Raw genomic sequence first — 20,606 nt, forward strand, 5'->3', positions numbered from 1 at the left:
TGTCAGATGTGTTTCTCTTAAGGAAGTTTGGAGATCAGATGAGGAAAAGGGAGTTGATTTGCATTTAGTTGGATGTAGAAAGAATCTACTGAGATAGATACAAAGTTGGCTTGAAAAAACAGGTGTGTAGGGTAGGGTCTAATTTGAATCAGGTTGGAGGAGGTCCCTGATGTAACCTTCACATGAAAGGCAGTGGGAAACTTGTAGAAGTAAAGGTGGGCCTATACTATTACCTTGTATACAGCTCACTTCTCAGCTCACTTCTTCCCGCAGTGTGTTTTAGACATGTTATCTTATATCCTATTTCTCATCATAGTGTTTAGCTTAGTAGAGATGATTTAGAAGGGGAATATAACTTTTTAAAAACTCTGGTAGGTTTATTCTTCATGTCAGTGACAGCACTAGAATCAATGGGTAGAGGATATAGGGAGGAAAATTTTTGTAAATAAAAGGGAGAACTTTTCTAAAAATGGAGTCTTAGTCACAGGAAGATTTGAAGAAGAGACCCAAAGGACTTTTATTAGATAAATTTTAAAGAAGATTCACATACAGGGTAGTTTCGATCAGAGAAATTGAGGGTTAAGAGAGGGTTTTTTCTCTCTCCCCAGTGGCTTACTCCTGTCAGACTCTTGTGATCCCATGGACTGTAGCTTGCCAGGCTCCTCCCCTCCAGGCAAGAATACTGGAGTGGGTTGCCATTTCCTTCTCCAGGAAGAGAGGGTTAGGTGGCTTGATAACATTTGAGGTTCATGGAGAGGAACTGATGATACAAAAGAGATCTTTTTTGGAAAACCTTATTTTTGTTTGTGTTCTATAATTTCTGACTTAAATACTTACTACATATAAAATATAAAAAAGGGCTTGAGGCTAGAAGAAGATAGATGACAGAAAGGATTTGTGAATTCTCAGTGGATCTTGGTATAGATTAGGTGTCTGGGTAGTTATTAATATATTTATTGTGTGTTAATGAAAAGCTTATCTAAAATGTAATAAAGACTGAGCAAAGAAACACAAAGTGATTACCACATAATTGTTTCCTTTTTAAAGAAAAAAAAAATCTAAGTTTACTGTAGTGTTAGCACAAGTAATATTTTTCTTTATAAGGAAGTTGTTCTTGTGTTTTTTTCTTGCAGCTCTCTTTTTCCCCCCTCACCCTTTAACTTGGACATTCAGTTCCTTGTTTACAAATATTTGCTCCATTTTCAACTTCAGAAAAATATTTAAAATATCAAAGTTTTGGTGATAGCAAAAATCAGAAAGGAAAAAGCCATAACTTTAGCTACATGTATTGCTTTATTAATTCTTTAAGAATTAAATGACCAGGGAGTATTGTTCTTTCCATTTAACAATATCCCACTCCTGTTTTTTTAAATTACTTCTTCAGAACTAGTGAGTGGGCATCCTGTTTTAATCAGGATGGCAAACTTGAATGTTTTGTAAAATTCTAAGGCATTCTTTGTTTTCTGTCTTGCAGATAAATTTACTTGTCTTTTTGCTAATAGGATTGAGGGAATTCTATTTGTATTACTCATCTTCCTTGCTTTGTGAATAGATGAAATGCCTCTCTGTAGCTTTCTTAAAGGAGGACCAAAAAAGGATAGGTGACCCTGAATTTGGAACTTTTTGAAGCATGCCCTTTGTTTGTATCCATCTTTCAACAAGTGTGTTTGTGTTAATTGCTGGGATAGAGCAGATAAACAAGGCACCATCTTTGTCTAAGGACCAAACAGTGTTGTTAAGCGTACAACAAAATGGATAAAATATGAGATAAGAGCTGTAATAGAGAGATGAAGAAATAGTTTGGCTTTCTGGAGAAGTGATAAGTTTGGTGAAATTAAGAAAAGCTTCATGGAGGAAACAGCATTTGGTTTGTATCAAATAGAATGAGTAAGGGGGTAATAAGCATTACATGCTTATTACATTACAAGCACGTAATGCTTGGCACTTGTTGCATATAAAAGTTAACTACCCATCTAGTATAATAACTTTCCCGTCTAGTATATCATTCTCATATTTTAGATGAGGAAGCGGGCTTAAAGAGGTTCTGTATAAAGGTCTCATAGGTACAAGTGGTGGAGTTAGTATTTCAGTGTCCAGGTCCAATAATGTGCTTGCGCTTGGTCATTGTGAGCCAGCTGTTCAGGTTTCAAGAATTTTAGCAAGCTAGTTAAACACAATCATTAAAAAAATTATATGAATTAAAAAATTAAATACATTGTATTAATAGGTGTTTTAGATTTCTATTTACATTTAATTACATTATAAACTACAGTTTGAAATGTAAATTAAAGTTAAGCTACATAAATTTAGAATACTGTTGTTATTACCATTAAACCATAATATTTAATCTTGAAGTTATGTCTGTATCAATATAATACACTGCAATTGCATATCTCTTAGCCCTGCAGATAGCCCGTTTTTAGTTTGAGCTCAGCTATGTTATTGACACTACAGAAATTGGCAAATGCTGTATACAAATCAGGACTTGATTTTTGTTGATTGTCTAGACTTAAAAGTGATAGAGAAAATATTAATGCAGATTTGCCGTGAGGCATTCGGGATCGAACCCATGTTCCCTGCAGTGAAAGTGTGGAGTCCTGACCACTGGACCGCTGGGGAGCTCCCTTAATGCAGATTAAACACACTTATGTCTTTATCCTAACGTATTTTGAATAACACAAAATTTGAGGAATTAGTCTTCCACAGTTGGAAAATCATTATCCAGTTTAGCAAGGGTTGTTCAGATTGATGAGCCAGTGAAGTCTTGACATACGTCTTCATTTCAGTTGTCTTAAGTCAGTAATGGGCACTAACTTTGTTAGGCACTTTCATAGTTTTGCTTTAATAGGAAAATGGAAACTCAGGTTAGCAATGCAACTAAAATCATCTGTTAAATGGAGAGAGAGAGGTATAGGTGACTCAGGCCAAATGAGAGTTTTTTTACAATAATTGGGAGAAAGACATTGAGAGCCTGGATCAAGATAGTGGGAATGGGGAAATGTGATAGAAACATTTGCTGATAGTTATTTAAAAAAAAACCAAAAACTTAGAAAATACTGTGAGCAGCAGGTTAGGGTTTGGAGATATGTTGGCTTTTGGAAATAGTATTAGGGGTACCCGTGGTACAATCAGTTGATGGTAGGATCTTGGGCTCACGAGAGAGGTCTGTTGATAGAAATTTGGAGTTTCAGCCCTCAGTGTAAGGTAAAGGCATGGATGAGTTTAAGATTCTTTAAGAATATTGGTAATAAAAATAATGGCTGAAATTATATGTTCTGTAGTGTCTGTAGTATGCAGGTGTCCTGAATACATATTTTTATGTATGTTTTCATTTAATTCTATCATTGTGGTATAGGTACAAGTTACCTCAGTTTTACAGATGAAGACTTCAGAGAACTCTAAAGAGTAAATACTTCTGCACAGTTACCCAAACTAAGAAAGCAGAGCTGATGTTCTACTTACTGTGGTTCCAGAGCCAACGTGCAGTGAGAGAAGAGGGCCAAAGAAAGAACCCCCAGCAGTAACACAGTTTAAAGGATGAATTAAAGAGGGAGCAAGTGAGAGAGATTGACAGGGAGTAGTTTGAATTTTAAAGAGAACCAGGAAAGGGCTATATCTTGAGTCGAATTTCAAACAGTGGGGTATAATCAACTTATTCAGAGACTGCAGAGAGGTAGCAGATGACTGCAAATGCCAACAACTATCTGAATAAAAGTAACATGAGAGTGCTTTGTTAAGGGTTTGAAGGTTTTGTCCTCCACACATTATTCAACAGACTCTGCATTTGTTTTTTCTGTAGTTTTCTAACCCTTCCCAACCTGCGAAGTTTTCCAAGCTGTCTATTCCAACCAAGTCTTAAAGAGTAATTTAAGGAAGTAAGACCAGCTTCTGTTTAGTCAGTATTGGCTGTTTTGGTGAATTAGACCATATAACAGTTTCTGAAATACAGTTGAGTATTGAAAATGTCAGTATTCTGGTTCTTTTTTCTTTTTTAAATTTATTTATGCACTGGGTCTTGGTTGGTTGCGTGGTGGTCTTTTTCTAGTTGCAGTGAGCGGGGGCTGCTCCCTAGTTGCGGTGCGATGGCCTCTCATTGCAGTGGCTTCTCCTGTTGCAGAGCGCAGGCTCTAGGTGCGCGGGCTTCAGTAGCTGCTGCCCTAGGCCCTATGGTTGTGGCACACAAGGCTTAGTTGCTCTGAGGCACGTGGAATCTTCCTGGACCACGGATGGAACCTGTGTCCCCTGCATTGGCAGGTGGATTCCTCTCAACTGTACCACTAGGGAAGTCCAGTATTCTGCTTTTGATAGGGGTAAAGATTGATCTAGAGGGCGCCATTTTTCCAGACCTGAATAGTTTGGGACAAGGAGTGGTTAACAGTTTTAGAATCATTTACTATTTGTATTTACTCTGTGTAGTATAAACCAAGAATTACTGAGATGTGAACTATTTTGCTTATCTACCAGAAGTAAAGATTAGTCCTATAAGTTTTCAGACTTTTTAACATCACAGTGTTTTTTTTTTCCTGCTCCAAACACTTGCTCAGAACCCCATGAATGGCTGATTTCACATGTGTGCTGTGCTAAGTTGCTTCAGTTGTGTTCGACTCTTTGCAATCCTATGGACTGTAGCCTACCAGGCTCATCTGTCCATGGGCATTCTCCAGGCAAGAATCTTGGAGGGGGTTGTCATGCCCCCCTCCAGGGGTCTTCCCAACCCAGGGATTGAACCCAGGTCGCCTGTTTTACAGGAGGATTCTTACATGCTCAATGTTTTTTTTCCCCTCTGGGTGATCTTCAGAGTACCTCCTCTGTGAAGCAGAATTGGGAACCCACTGTGTGACAGGAATTTTTTTTAATGGAACGAATGGTGCAAGGAGGTGGAATTAGGAGTTGGGGTGATCTGTTCTGAAACTGAAGAACTGAAAGGAATCTGCTGCTTCAACATCTCATCTAGATGTATTGGTTATTTAGCCTTGGAGGAAGGGAGGGATTAAGAAAACATCTCACAGAAGCTGGGGATGCTACAGCACTGGCTTTGACTGCCTTAAAGAACTGTATGATAAGGACTGACACCTGCACTGGTTAGGAATTTCATGTAGAGGAGAAAAAGCTCTGTTAGAATTAGGGAAAGCAAATGTGATCTCTTCACCATTGAATTCTGCAAGCCTGCAGGAGCTGACAGCTAGCTCAGTAAATAGTGCCCTAATACTTTTCATCCCTTGCTGAATAAACAATCCCTAATTGAACTAACTTACTCCATTTAACCCTAGGGAGGAGATATAGATAAAATAGTATAAGATAGTGTGTATTGGAGGAGGTGTCTTAGATGAAACAGTATAGGATAGTGTGATTAAAGTGCTAATTTTACAGTATGAAACTAAGTACAGAAGAAAAGAATAGGAAGACCAGGGTCGTCATTTTTATGGAAGACTGGAGTTGAGTTGGGTCTAGAAGGACATGTATATAGAAAAAGAGTGTGGAAAGAAAGATGAGGGAAGAAAATGGCTAAGTCTTCAAGATTCAGCTGTTGAATGTTGGTGGGGGGCGGGGAGGGAAGAAGCAGGCAGTTGCTCTTTCCAACTCTTGGGTTTACTGCTGTTGTAATACCTGTTGGTTCTTATGAAACAAGATATTTAATACTCTGCTACATGTGTCAAAGCTGAAAATTTTGGACAGATAACTTGTGTAATATATGAAGTCATTTATAAAGGGTAGACATATATAAGCTTTTGTCTTCATGTGGACCTTTTTGGCAGTTGGTGTGGATAGCATACTGAGTTTTTAATTTATGTTAACTTTGCTGTGTGCCAATTTTATATTAACATTTGCACATTTCCCATTGCATTTGTTTTTTCACTGGAAAATATAACCTAATTATAAAAAACTGTAGCAAATGAAAGCTGACCCATAGTTCCTCTGCTCTGACAAAACCACTCATCATTTTGACTGATTTTCCTACACAGTTCAGTGGTTTATGTAGTTATCATATTCTATATAGTATTTAATCCTGCTTTTTCCCCCTTGACACTTCAGGTATTTACTCATATTTAGCCATTTTTTTGCACGTTTATATAAGGCACTTTGTATATGTTTTTGCAGACGCCTTATAACAATCCTATAGAATAGTTAAGATTATGTTTGGCTTTTTTTTTAATCCCCACTGTGAAGCTCAAGGAGGGGAGGGGATCCTGACTGGGGATCCAACCACCAGGGATGGAACCTGGGTGCCGAGCAGTGGAAGCAGAGTCCTCCTAACCATTGGATGCTGGGGAATCCCCAAGATTGTTTTCATTTTACAATTAGGGAATTGAGATTCAAAAAGGAATAACTTTCTTAAGAGACTGGCTGGGTCGTAAAAGAGCTGGAATTTGTTTTGCCCCAAAGCTTTTTGTTCTTTGGTCTTGTGAATCTTCACATTTGTCATTTAAAGTAAAGTAGCTAACAGCAATGATCTATTATCTATTGATGCCTATAGCCAGTCACCTCTTTGTTGCCTATATGAGGAGAGCATAATTAATTGAAACTTAAACCTTTATTTAAGCACTTAGGTTTAAAACTTCCCTCATCACAAGCATCAAAAGGGAGCAAATTTTATCTACCTAACCTTGTGAGAGTTGCTGCTAATGACAGCAGGAGTAAGGGAGAACATAAATGGTTCTTTGGGTTTTTGTTTTAGCTTTTAGAAATTTTATTTACTGTTTATCGTTGGCTGTGCTGGGTCTTTGTTGCTGTGTGTAGCCTTTCTCTAGTTGTACACAGGTTTCCTGCAGAGCATTGGCTCTAGAGCGCCAGTTCAATAGTTGTGGCACACAGGCTTAGTTGCTCTGGGATCAAACCCACCTCCGCTGCATTGGCAGGCAGACTCTTAACCACTGGACCACCAACTAGGAAGTCCTACAAGTTACCATTTACATGACAGATTCTTGTCCTTCCTCTCCTACTGTGTGAGCACCTTTGAAGCTGAGGCTTTGGAATCTGCATTTTCTCAGCTCCATAGTTGATTCCTTGTATTTAAATTATGAATGTCATTAGGTAGTTTTGTGTGTGTCCCCCACCTCAGATTCCTCATGCTTATTTTTCCTGAAAGTTTCTTCCTTTGGCCTAAAGTTTTCCCAGTCTCTGCCTGCTAGTCTCAAGACTTGATGTTTGGAAACAGTGTTAGAAGTCATATTTGTCTGGTAAGCCTGGCTGTATACCTTTTTATACTGTGGCCTACCTTGAGGCTGAAAGGGTCTTTTGAGTAGTATTTTTCATCAGCTATCAATATTACAAGCCTCCAGTGAATTGCCTGTAATTGTTCATTAAAAGGTGGCAGTGTAACTGAATATCCTGCATGTAACTTTATGCTATAATCTACTCCTCAGAGACATTATGGCTACTTCTAAGAGGCTTTAATGTTTTTAAGTTTTAGCTTACTTTATTGTATCTTCCTTTTTATGAGCACCTTAATTGTTCAGAGTTGTTAGATAATTTAAAGGAATAAGATTTAGTGACCACTATCCATCCTGAAGTTGTCCAAAGATGTTAACTGATTTTTAAAGGTAATTAGTTTTGGGGGATTGTGGGAAGGGATTCTGTGAAGTATATTATGTATGACGGGCCTTTTAAAAAACTTAGGTATTTATATATTGTTCATTAGGTTGGTATTATTGATGACCATGAATCATAGAGTCTGTGGTTTTGTTAACATAGTAGTGAAAAGCCTAGGACCCTTCTCTGACTCTTAGTGATTTGAGCAAGTAAACCTTTTGAGCCTTAGTATTTTATGAAAATAGGGGGAAAATCTTACTGAGTTGTTAGGATTCAGTTCAGTTCAGTTCAGTCGCTCAGTCATGTCCAACTCTTTGCAACCCCATGAATTGCAGCACGCCAGGCCTCCCTGTCCATCACCAACTCCCGGAGTTCACTCAGACTCAGCGTCCATCAAGTCAGTGATGCCATCCAGCCATCTCATCCTCGGTCTTCCCCTTCTCCTCCTGCCCCCAATCACTCCCAGCATCAGAGTCTTTTCCAGTGAGTCAACTCTTCGCATGAGGTGGCCAAAGTACTGGAGTTTCAGCTTTAGCATCATTCCCTCCAAAGAAATCCCAGGGCTGATCTCCTTCAGAATGGACTGGTTGGATCTCCTTGCAGTCCAAGGGACTCTCAAGAGTCTTCTCCAACACCACAGTTCAAAAGCATCAATTCTTCGGCGCTCAGCCTTCTTCACAGTCCAATTCTCACATCCATACATGACTATAGGAAAAACCATAGCCTTGACTAGATGGACCTTAGTCGGCAAAGTAATGTCTCTGCTTTTGAATATGCTATCTAGGTTGGTCATAACTTTTCTTCCAAGGAATAAGCGTTTAATTTCATGGTTGCAATCACCATCTGCAGTGATTTTGGAACTCCCAAAAATAAAGTCTGACACTGTTTCCACTGTTTCCCCATCTATTTCCCATGAAGTGATGGGACCGGATGCCATGATCTTAGTTTTCTGCATGTTGAGCTTTAGGCCAACTTTTTCACTCTCTTCTTTCACTTTCATCAAGAGGCGTTTTAGTTCCTCTTCACTTTCTGCCATAAGGGTGGTGTCATCTGCGTATCTGAGGTTATTGATATTTCTCCTGGCAGTCTTGATTCCAGCTTGTGTTTCTTCCAGTCCAACGTTTCTCTTGTTAGGATTAAATATATATATATGACTGAAGTATTTGCATACAGGTCTTTTATTAATATTATCCATAATCTCAGGCATATATACATAAATATACCTATATTTGTGTTTATTTTGGGTCAAACATCAAATTCTTCAGTAACTTTTGATACAGTACTTAATAATGCCGCTGGGTCCCCATTTTTGGAACAGACTGAGGAGGACGCAATACTGAAAGACATCAGTTAAAAGGAGTCTGTAGCAAAGTTCTTTTGAGAGATCACAGTGGCTTGGGCTAGAGAGGTATTCATGGAGGTGTCTAGGATGGTTCCACTGGAAATTTTTGAAGGTCGAACTGGAGGCTATATCATTTATCAAATAGCTGGGAAGCATATTCAGTGATTGCTTCATTTTCTGAACTTACTGTCAAATGCTGGGAGCTGGGGGGGTTTGACTGACAAGCTATTAAAAAACCTTATTTGTTAAATTGTATTCTGAAGTGTTTTCAGAAATTGGTTTTATTGTAAAATTAGTTTTTGTTCAAATATATTTCTTATTGGAGAATCAGTTATTTTTGAAGAATAACTGAAAAAATGTAATCTGTCTTACCCTTTGTTCTGTTACCAGTTAGACTTACTATTCAGTGCTTGAAAACAGTAGATTATACAGGCTTTTACTTCTAACCCTTTTGGTGAAATGTATATAGGAGTTCAGCTACTAACTCGTTATAAATGTGATGGTAGGAAAAGTTAATAGTTAAATGCATTTACTTCATCCTGGTGCTCCTATGTCACTTCCTAGAAGTTTATTTCAACTAAATGTCCATTTCTGCACCTAGAAAATCTTCAAAAGGGAGAAGATAGAAGATACTTTAAATAAAATACTATAGCTCTGCTTTAAATTAAAGAATTGATGGAAGATATTTTTGTTCCTTCTTTATGGGGAAGGCAGAATATTAATTTATATACAGCTTGTGATCTTTCTGCCCTTAGACTCAGGTAATGCATATATTAACAGCATCAGGGATTATTAAGATTGTTTTCAGGGAGTTCCTTGGCAGTCTGGTGATTAGGACTCCACACTTTCACTGCCGAGGGCAGGAGTTCAATCCCTGGTCATCAGGGAAATAAAATCCCACAAACCTCAAAGTGGGACCAAAAAAAAGATTTATTCCGTAAACCATATAAAACAGTGGAAGTTATTTTAGTATAATCCTACTTTTTCATGTTAAGCTGTCTACCATTTTCTTATTTTCAGCCAGAGGTTGTGAAGTGTGTGTTCTTATCTACCAAGGACCATGGGGTCATAAGAAGATTTAGTTGAGGGCTGTTAAGTAAATTTTATTTCAGAGGATAGACATCAAATTTTAAAGTTAATAAAATTATATCTGATGAATAGATGTATGTGTGCCTGTTGTGTTTGTGGCCCACTTAAAAGTGGGGAGAGGAGTGGTAGTAGAGATGAGAAAGGATATTGAGCTAAATAGAGGGAAAATTAAGCAGATTTAAAGAATCTCAGAGATTTAAAATGTGCAGACCTTAAGTAACATTGCCACTTTGTGGCCTTTAGGATATTTCCTCTAGAGATGGATTTTTGCATTTTATAGTCATAGATGTAAGGTGAGAAGAGACTAAAATGTGATGGATAGATGGTGTATTAACCTCTAGTTGTTTAAGTGACAGACCAGATATTGAGGCCTAGAAACTTCTTCCCCTGGCTTATATATTCTTAGTTAATATCTTTACATTTATCTTATTTAATTTCATAAGATTTTTTCCTTTATTGAACAATGAACAATGGAATTGTGAACTGATTTAAAGATTAGGTGAATGTTCTAGTGGGAATTTTGTAATGCAGTGTGAATTCAGTAAAATCTTGCTCTGCTATTTTCCTTTATTCCTTATTATATCACAGTATATTGTAAAGCTCTGGGAGTGTATCTTCCTTCCTTTTAGCATTTGGTCTGTTTTCTGTTTAACTAGGACTTCATGATTAATTTTGTGTTTGTACTTGGGGATCTTATACAGGGGTTTAACCTAGACTGGCCACTCCAGCCTGTTCCTACCACTGATCACACTATAGCTGCCTTGCACATGGCACTAGGTTTAAAAAATGTGGTAGATATAGGCTGCAAGAGGACACCACGGTGGGGAAAGCCAATATGCCTTACCACTTCCCCTGCTTCGGTGGATCAGTAGCATCTCCATGGATAAAAGCTGGAGTGTCCAGCAAGACTCAAGTACATTTTGTGCTTCTGGCAATTCCAGCTGGGACCTGCACCCATTGGAGGTCTCAGCTTGCTTTTATGTGTTCTGCTCTTCCCTTTTATTGTCTGTCTATCATCATTCTTCTGTCTCACCCCCAGGTTTTTCTTTATTAAATATTACCACGGTAGCACTGGTTGATTAGAAATGTTATAAATGCATCTGACAAATGAAGTCTTGACCATAGATTGTCAAAGCAATCAATTTATTGGGATTCCTGCAGTAATAGGAAATAGTCAAACAAGTAAAACAAAAGGCCTGTTGTAAGAGAAGTATTTTACAGAAACCTAAAAGGTTTCAATGTCTCAAAATGGTTAAAATAATGGTCCTTGTGTTAGAATCTTTTCTGTCATTTTTTCTCATTTTAAAAGACTTGTAAAAAGCTGATAGGCATATGTTTCTTTTTCTTCTGCTAAAATACTCTCATGTTTGATTATTTTAGTATAGATATGAGGAAATAAACACATTTCAAAGTTTTATGAGTTGTTAAACATAAACTTCTTTTTTCTTGGCTACAGCTGCAAGTGGGGTCTTAGTTCCCTGCCCAGAGATCGAACTAACACCCTCTGCATTGGAAGTGCAGAGTCTTAACCACTGGACTGCCAGGGAAGTCCCCAAACATAGCTTTTTAATGCAGCCAATTTTTGCAGAATTAAATGAATTGTCCCACATTTTATTAGCTTTTTATCTTGAAATAATTTCAAATTTGGAGAAATTTAAAGAACAGTGCAAAAAAAAAAAAAGAACAGTGCAAAGAACTCCCAAATAGTCTTCACCCAGATTACCAGTGTAATATTCTGCTACATTTGTTTTGTCATTTTCTTTGGAGATGTGTGTGAAATTTTTTTGTGGACCATTTGAAAGTAAATTCCAAGGCATCGTGCCCTTTTCTCTTCAATACTTTGCTGTGTAGTTCCTAAAAAGAAGAGCATGCATTTATGACCACAGTGCAGTTTTTCAGAATCAAGAAATTTAACATTGATGCAGTACTGTTGTCTAATCTACAGATGGTATTCATATTATTACCAGTTGTCTTAATGTCCTTCGTAGCAGTTTTTTTGTGGTCCAAGGCCCAGTACAGGACCTTTCAGTTTTATGTCTTTTTAGTCTCTTAATCTGCAGTTATACGCACATAATCACACACCAGCATCCCACCCATTTGCCCTTTTTGTTTATTACATGATATTTCTGAAGAGTATATGAATTCTGCTTTTGTAGATGTTGCTCTCGGTTTGTCTAAAGTTTCTTTTCCTCATAGTGTACAATCAGATTATGCTTTTCTGACAGGAATACTGCGTAAGTGACTGTCCTCAGCGCATCACATTAGGAGGCATAAAATGTCTGTTTGTTATTATTGGTAGTGTTTACTTTGATCACTTAAGGTATTCATGTGGTTCTTCATTGCAGAGGTACTGTTTTCCTTTCAATAAGTGGGAAAATAGTTTGAGACTATAAATAAATCTTGCTCCTCATCAAATATTCACCTTTTAGATTTAGCATCCATTCTTGCCCAGTTAAGATATTACTAAGATAGTTGTTCACTTATCATTAAGGCTATGTAATGCTCACATCATCATAGATTTGGGCAGTCATGGGCCCTTCAAGCAGGGTCATCTGATTCATTTCTGTTTCTAGCCAAGTTGTGGATCTTTGTTGTTGTGTTGTGTTTTGATTTTCTTTTTTGGCTGTGCTATATGGTTTGCCGGATCTTAGTTCCCTGACCAGGGATCAAACTTGATCAGGGATCAAACTCATGTCCCCTGCAGTGGAAGTGTGAAGTCCTAACCATTGGACTGCTGGGGAATTCCCCTTAGTTTTTTTTTCTTTTTCTTTTTTTAATGTTTAAAATATCTAGCAATATTAAAAATCTTGTCAATCATTTACAGTTTATTATTTATATTTACAGTTTTATTATTGGTGCCAAATTCATTTTACTTTTCAAGTTTGAATGCTTAAGTATCTTTACAATTTCCGAGAAGATGGATATTTATTTGTTAATATGTAAACTTATTTGTGTACACATCAAAATTAGTATTTGGAAGTAGAAGAGCAGTTTAATCAGCTTGCAGAATTGGATCAATGTGATATTTTCTTGATGTTGATTAGGAGATTAAGGCAGCTAATGCCATTTGTTGTTTGCATGAAATTTCCATAATTTAAAGCAGTGGTCCCCAACCTTTTTGGCACCAGAGATCAGTTTTGTGGAAAACAATTTTTCCATAGTGTGGGAGTGGGAGTGGTTTCGGTTTTGCCCCCACCCTGGCCCCTGCCCTACCACAGCTGCTCACCTCCTGCTGTATAGTATGGTTCCTGACAGACTGTGGGGTGGGGTGGTGTTTTAGGACCCTTGATTTAAAGTAAACCTTCTGTCACACAGGTTTACATTAGGACACAGGTGGTATTTGCCCTCTTGGTATAATTGTGTGGTTAAATTCAGGAATAGTTTTGTTGGAGGCAAAGTTGAACACAGGTGTTTGTGGATTTAGTATCATATTATATAAGGAGAAACAAACTTTGTTTATAATAAGTGCAGTTTTACAGTGCTGTTTTGAATTTCTTTTCACTAAATATTTTAAACGTTGTAATTGCCAAGGCGCTGGGCACATGGAGATTTTAGTTCCTCAACCAGGGATTGAACCCGTGCCCATTGCAGTGGAAGCATGGAGCGCTAACCTTTGGACCACCAGGGAATTTCCTATAAATGTATTTCTTAGGGGAAAACAGATTTGGCAGAGTCTAGGTTTTCTAATTTAGCAGTACAATTTGGAGCATATAGGTTTATTTGTATTCTTGGGGCCACATTATATTAAAATAAGAAATAGTAGGCAGAATTTTTCCCCCAGTATTTTTTTTTTGTCTTTCTACCAGTCCATTTTATTTTTTGATGCATTACAAAGAAGTTGTCATTATCAGTACAGTTCACCCCTAAACATTTCAGCATACATGTCATTATTAGAGCTCAGTATTTGTTTTATGTACTTTTTGAGTTTAACTTACATGAAATGCGCAAGTGTATATTTATGGAATGCTGACAAAGGTACCTACCTGTGTAACTCAAACTCCTATGAAGGTATAGAATGAGGACTTCCTGGTGATCTAGAGGTTAAGACTTTGTCTCCCAACGTAAGAGCTGCAGGTTCAATCCCTGGTGGGGAGCCAAGATCCCACCTACCTCTCACTAAAAATCCAAAACGTAACACAGAAGCAACAAATTCAATAAGGACTTTAAAAATGATCTACATCAAAAATAATAATTAAAAAAAGATACAAAAAACATTCTAGAAGTTTCCCTCATGCCCCTTCTTAGTCAGTCCCACCCCTGCTTCACCAAAGACAACTACTTTTCTAATTTTGTCCCCATTGATTTGTTTTCCCTGTTATAAAACTTCTCATAATTGGAGTCATGCATTATGTGTTCATTCTTTTTGTTTAAGGCTTCTTTGATTCAGCATGTCTTTGAGAACTACTTTTCTTTTGAAATGCTTTTCTTTTAGATCTTCAGTACTTACATTCAGAGCTAGGAGGGTGCTCCCAGATCCATAAAAAAGCAGATCTATATGTGCTGAAATTGAACAGTCTGCAGGACGTATTAAGTCAGGGGGGAGAAAGCAAAGTGAAGGGAGTGTTATATGCTACTTGTGAAAAGCAAAAAACAATATCAGCTTTTATGTGCGTAACATAACTCAGGAAGGACAGGAGGAACTGGTAATAGAAATTGCCTCTAGCGATTTTTCCCAGTTTTTTGAGATATAATTGATACAGCATTGTTAAATGTGTACTACAGCATAGTTATTTGATAAAAGTGTATGTTGAGAAATGCTTACCACAATAAGTTAATTAACATCCATTACCATTTTTTTTCTTGTGATAAGAACCAGAATTTTATTTAAAAGTCAATTGTAGCCTGTTATCCTCTGCCAAACTTGTAAGTAAGTGTGTGAGTGTAATTGAAGACCTTTTCTTTGCTTTCTAGGAGGTTTTGGTTGAGTTGGGACTAATTTTCTATGAAACAAAACAATTAAATTTTCAATTGTGGTTGCAGATTTAGAAGGACCTTTAAAACTGCAGTGGTTAAGGAGGTCTCAAGGAAGGAGTTTTGAACTGTACCCTAAAGGTCAGAAAGCTAGGTATTCTAAGCATTCTTGGCTTAAAACTATAAGAATGAGATTTAATCAAGAAACATGAAAAAAAGTCCATATTTCCTGAAAGGAAAGATAGATTTTGATTAGCAACAGAAGAGAGGTTAGATAAATAGTATTCATCCAAATTAAGAAAGACTGAACTAGGTAGATAAGTTTAAGATTGATAGGAGAAAAATTCTGTAAAGCAATTATACTTCAGTAAAAAAAAAAAGGAAAAAGAAACAATTGATAGAACCTACTGTTATAGCATAGGATGCATTCAGTATTTCGTAATAACCCATGATGAAAAAGAATATATGTAACTGAATCACTTTACTGTATGCTTGAAACTAGCACAACATTGTAAATCAGCTATGTTTCAATTTAAAAAAAAGACTGATATGAGAATTGATGTGCTGTTGAAAGTTTCATTTTGGTCAGTGCCAGAGGTTTTTTTAGTTGGAATTTTCCTATTATAAATATTATATCCATCATCAAAACTTTGGGACAGTTATATAGAAAGTGTGTGTAGGGGTCAATATTGCAGCTCAGGAACATCAGAATTTTTGAGGTCCCTTATTTATGTTGGATTTAATTTCTTTTTTCTTTTTCCTTTTTCAAATTGTTGAGTTTGAATTCCAGAAATAGCATGTGGGTGAATTTTGTTAATTTTATTGTTTGAAATTTCCAAATGACTTATTTTGAAAATAATATTCCACTTCTTTGTATGTTGGTGAGTTTATCTCTGAATTCCAGACACGTCCAATAGGACATCACAAAAAGATAACTGCTCCTTCTGAATAGTTTACTGTTTTTCATATCCATGGAGTAATTTAGTGGTAGGGTAGTCAGTTCACCACAAAGCCTCACTTCACTTTGTTGACTTTTGGATAAATATTCCTGCATGTTGTAGACAAAGAACCACATAGCCATGGGTTTGGAATCTTGGTTCTTGGGAAACCTTGGTCAAGTAACTATTTTGAGTTTTAGTTTTTTATCACTAAAGCGGGAGTAGTTCAGTCGTTGCAGGTTGGTTATGAAGATCATTATGTACAGCGCCTGGAATGTGGTAGCCCATAAGTGGTAGTTGGCTTTTTTGGTTGTTTAAATAGGAATATTTAACTTCAGAACCATAGTTACCATAAGGTGAATAGGAGCAAATGACTACTTACGTAGCTTGATGAATTGAGTCTTAAGTTCAGGTATGTGCGCTTGCTTCTAATCACTTAATGCTTTTGCTTTTGTTTTTTGCTTTTAAAAGGCATGTGGATTTAGTTGTATGTTTCAAAATTCCTTTGTGAGGTAGTGTGTGAAATGGAATGATGTTTAGGGTAAATTTATGAAAAGCTCATAAAAGGATGATTCTTAGTAAGAAAGGAGCATTTAGATTTATTTCAGGAAAAACATAAGTATTGCATTCAGTTTTCAAAATCCATTTCTGAGTGGATTTTAAATTCTCCCTTGGGGAAAAGGATGATTTTCTTGCCTGCTGTGGAGTAAGAGCTTTCTGTATGTCAGCTCATTAATTCTCCCACGGCCTGGATACATATCCTCACTTTACCAAAAACAAGAAGGAAATTGACGCCTGTGAATATGTTTAATGCCTTGGGACTAATATAGGAGGACTCCAGTATTGTTTAGGGCTTACATAAGAAAAATAATTTCATATTAATTAGGGTTCGTGAGTGTTAGTACTTCAATTTAAAATATTAGAAGTAGAGCTTCCCTGGTGGCTCAGTGGTAAAGAACTCACCTGTCAATGCAGGAGACACAGGGTTGATCCTCTGATCTGGGAAGATCCCATATGCTGTGGAGCAGCTAAGCCCGTGGGCCACAACTACTGAGCCTGTGCTCTAGAGCCCGGGAGGTGCACCTACTGAAGCCCACACCCCGAGCCCATGCTCTGCAACAAGAGAAGCTGCTGAAGTGAGAAGCCCTCACACCGCAACTAGACAGTAGCCATGGCAGCAGCAAAGACCCAGTACAGCCAAAAATAAATAAAATTTTAAAATAAAATAAAATATTAGAAGTAAAAAGTCTTTACCTGTGGGGAGTCTTCTGTTTAGCTCAAATAATTAATTTTCTGTAGTGTTATTCTATGAAGCTTTAATTCTTGCTCAGTTAAGTTTTAACTAACCATTTCAATTTTTTTTTTAACTTCTATAGGAACGTCAAGGTCGTGGGAAATAAGAGGCAGTTCTGCACAGACTGCAGCAACGGTTGCATCTGCATATCCTAAGAGGAAAAAAATGACCTTCAAGAGAATTAGGACTTTTTTCTTAATTTCATTGACTTCAGAGACGATTGCAGACTTGCAGTTTAAGTATTGGAATTTCACAAAAGACATAGGACTTAACTGGAAAATGAAAAAAAAAAGAAAAAGGAAAAACTAAACAAAAAATCCCTCTAGGTAGTTTAGGTGAAAAATGTCCCTTTTATTTTGGCTTTGGTTGTGATTTCAGAGCATAATGCTTTGTTTTTTTGTCTTTTTACTATGTTTTTCGGATTTTAAAGTCCGTAAGTACATACAGTTTTCTCTAATTTTTAAACCCTTTCCTCCCCCCGTTTTGACATTTGCACTTGGAGAACACTTGAGTTTTGAAGGTTTTGGGCATCCACCCCAGAAAGTGGGAATTTGGTTTTTTCCTTCCGAACTGGAAGAACATTTTTATGAAGAATTTCTGTCTTGGAGAATTTAACAGTGTTACCCAAGGTTGTGTCTTTAAGGGTGGTTCATTTTCTCTGACCCTTTGTTACTCAAAGTAAAGTACTAGGAGTCCTAAGAAATGTTCTGTTCTTGTACATTATACTGATTAAGTCAGGATTAATTTGATTTCAAAGCTAAGAACAGTGGTAAAAACTTGTTTACAGAAATGCATTTTGGAAGAGAAAAATATTGTAAAAACGTGTAGTGAATGTTTCTTCAGTTTCTTGTTCAGCCAATGAGGAAAGGGCATTGCCTTTCTTTTTACCATTAATCACTTCTCAATAAACGTGAGATCCTGTTGAGCATCACTTCTAGTACCATTTATTAGTATTATTTGATTTGCTATGTTTTGTGAGAGCTTTGGTGTACAAGGAGTTTCATGAGGTGAGACAGCAACCATTTTTAGAAAGTTCACTGAGATGGAATAGTTCAGGAATTGTTTTGTACCCAGAGTTGGATAACCATGACCACTGCAAAGCAGGGTAGGCCAATATTCATAATGCTTTATTTCTGGATACTTCTGAGAAGGTAGTGCCCCTGCTATGCTAAATTGTTCAACAAATATTTGATTGTGTACCTTTACTAGTTGCCAGGCAGGCACTGTGCTAATAACCCTATAGTAACCTGGCCACATATCTTCTGTGCAAAATAGGTAGAGCCCAGTATCAAGGATATACAGTTTAATCTGAAATATGACTGACTGAGGCAGGATTCCATGTGTCCCAAGAATAAGAAATTCTAATAGGCTTGGATCTTTGTGAACCATGTAACCATAAGGGTAATTGATTCATCATTATTTATTTTCTAAGGTTTGGAGATTCTCTTTTTCTTACTTATTTTTAGCCCTTAAGGTGTCTCAGTTAAATGTAAAAACTTCCGTAATAAGAAAGGATTCAGGAAATAGATTATAATACTGTTGGATCGTGTTTTGCCCTCAAATGACTTATTCATCCCATTCTACACAACCCAGGCTACTAACTCATAAATTGCTGATAATAATAATTAGCATTATTGTTAACACTTAGAGTTGAGAACTTTGCTCTGCCTGAGACACGGTCCAGTATATCTAGATATTCCTATTTGCTAAGCTTTCTGAAATACATTCCCCCCAAATCAGGGAGTCCTTTGTGCTTTTATCAGTTTGAGGATGCCCAGTTTCGAATTGGAAATGTAACATTTATTGCATTCAAGTTAAGCTGAGACTTCTGTGACTTCTAGAGGACTCCCATGGGCTTAATGGAGGTTTAGTATTTCACTTTTGAAAGGGAAAAAACATCCTGAGAAAAGCAAATTCAAAATCAGTTTCAGCTAGATTTTCCTACATTGTATTCAAGTTGGATATGAGATCATTTAAGATGCCTTTCTGCAATTCGAAATGTTACTGCCTCAGTATTTAAGCCAGTCTTTATTTTTACATCACATAAAAAATACTGGTATGGCTTTGAGGACAAGCTGAAAGGAATTTGGAGCCTTTAAAAAGGCTGCTCACTTGAGTATTGAGGGAGTCAGGATGTTAGATTTGTGTTATTTTTTTTTAAAAAAAACATATTGGACTTTTAATATATAAGTAGTATAAAAATTAGATTATATTCGCTCTTAAAAAGTTTGTCCAAAAGTTGGTTTGGTGAAGATCCCCAAATGCAGCTAAACTAGTTCTCTCATTTGCTAATGACAACTTTGCCAGTGGAAATTGTTGACTTTTGACTATTTGCTCTTGTTGACTTTTGACGGTTTGCCCTTAATGCTTTGTTTGTCATTTGTGAATGTAAGACTCCAGCAGCCATGCTTGTTTACCTTTCTCCTTTGTTGAATATGAAGGGAAACTGAACAGTCTCACAGCGTGCCATCAGTGTTAACTCAGAGCATTTTAAATCTTTAATGTGAACAAACTGTGTGTCTCACATTCACTTGATTTAATACTTAATTGGCTACCTTTCTCCAACCATGTTCCATTTTTTAAAAACTTTGCAAAAATGATGTGAAGAGTTCTCATATACCCTTCACTCAGCTTCCCCTAAATGCTAACATTTTATATAAGCCACTGAACCATTTTCAAAAGCAGTGAATATCAATACAGTACTATTAACTAATCTGTAGACCTTATTTGACTTGTGCCATCTGTTCAAGGAATGTCTTTTTTTTCCAGCTCAGCATTCAGTCCAGGATCCCATGGTGTGTTTAGTTGTCTTTAGTTTGTAGGCTGCAAGTTCTTCCGCCTTTATCTTTTATGATTTTGACACTTGGAAAGAGTACCGGCCAGTTGTTTATATTGTGCCCCTTGAATTGACTTTGTCTAATACTGTCTCACTACTAGATTGAAGTTATATTTTGGTAAGAATACTGCAAAAATCATATGCCCTTCTTGGTGCATTATATCTGGACACATGATGTCCATATGTATTATGGTGGTGTTAACTTTGATCACATTAAGGTAGTATTTGCCGTGTTTCTCCATTCTAAAGTTATTGTTTCCCTTTGTAGTGAATAAGTAACTTGTGGAGGGATATAATTTTAAACAATCTTTGTTCACCAATTTTGACACCTTAGATTGTTATTCACTGGCTATCAAGTATGTGACATTTACCAAGTGTTAATTCATTGTGTCTATTCTTTCTTCTACATTTGTACTATTAGAATTCTATAAGGAGACACTGTCCCTTCTCCCCATTTTATTTATTTAGTGACATCAGTATGGACTCAGAAGTATTTTATTCTATGGGTCAGTGCTATCATTTGTTGCTCAAATTGTCCCAGCTTTGGCTGTTGGGAGCTCCTTCAAGTTGGCTCCTGTGTCCTTTTGCCATGCCCCTAGTGTTCTTTCCTTAACATTCTGGTATGTACTATAAGATGTTCTTGGCTAGTCTTGTATTTTTAGTCTC

General features: G+C 36.9%; 1 protein-coding gene across 1 annotated transcript in view; it reads left to right on the forward strand.

The window, feature by feature from the left end:
- Positions 1 to 18,035, forward strand: part of YTHDF2 (YTH N6-methyladenosine RNA binding protein 2) — a 30,511-nt gene extending 12,476 nt beyond the window's left edge. The window contains exon 5 of the mRNA XM_018057048.1: positions 17,187 to 18,035. Coding sequence (XP_017912537.1) covers positions 17,187 to 17,210 — 24 coding nt within the window. The 3' untranslated portion in view covers positions 17,211 to 18,035. The remainder of the gene's footprint in view (positions 1 to 17,186) is intronic.

Source organism: Capra hircus, chromosome 2, assembly GCF_001704415.2.
Source record: "Capra hircus breed San Clemente chromosome 2, ASM170441v1, whole genome shotgun sequence".
Classification (NCBI taxonomy): domain Eukaryota; kingdom Metazoa; phylum Chordata; class Mammalia; order Artiodactyla; family Bovidae; genus Capra; species Capra hircus.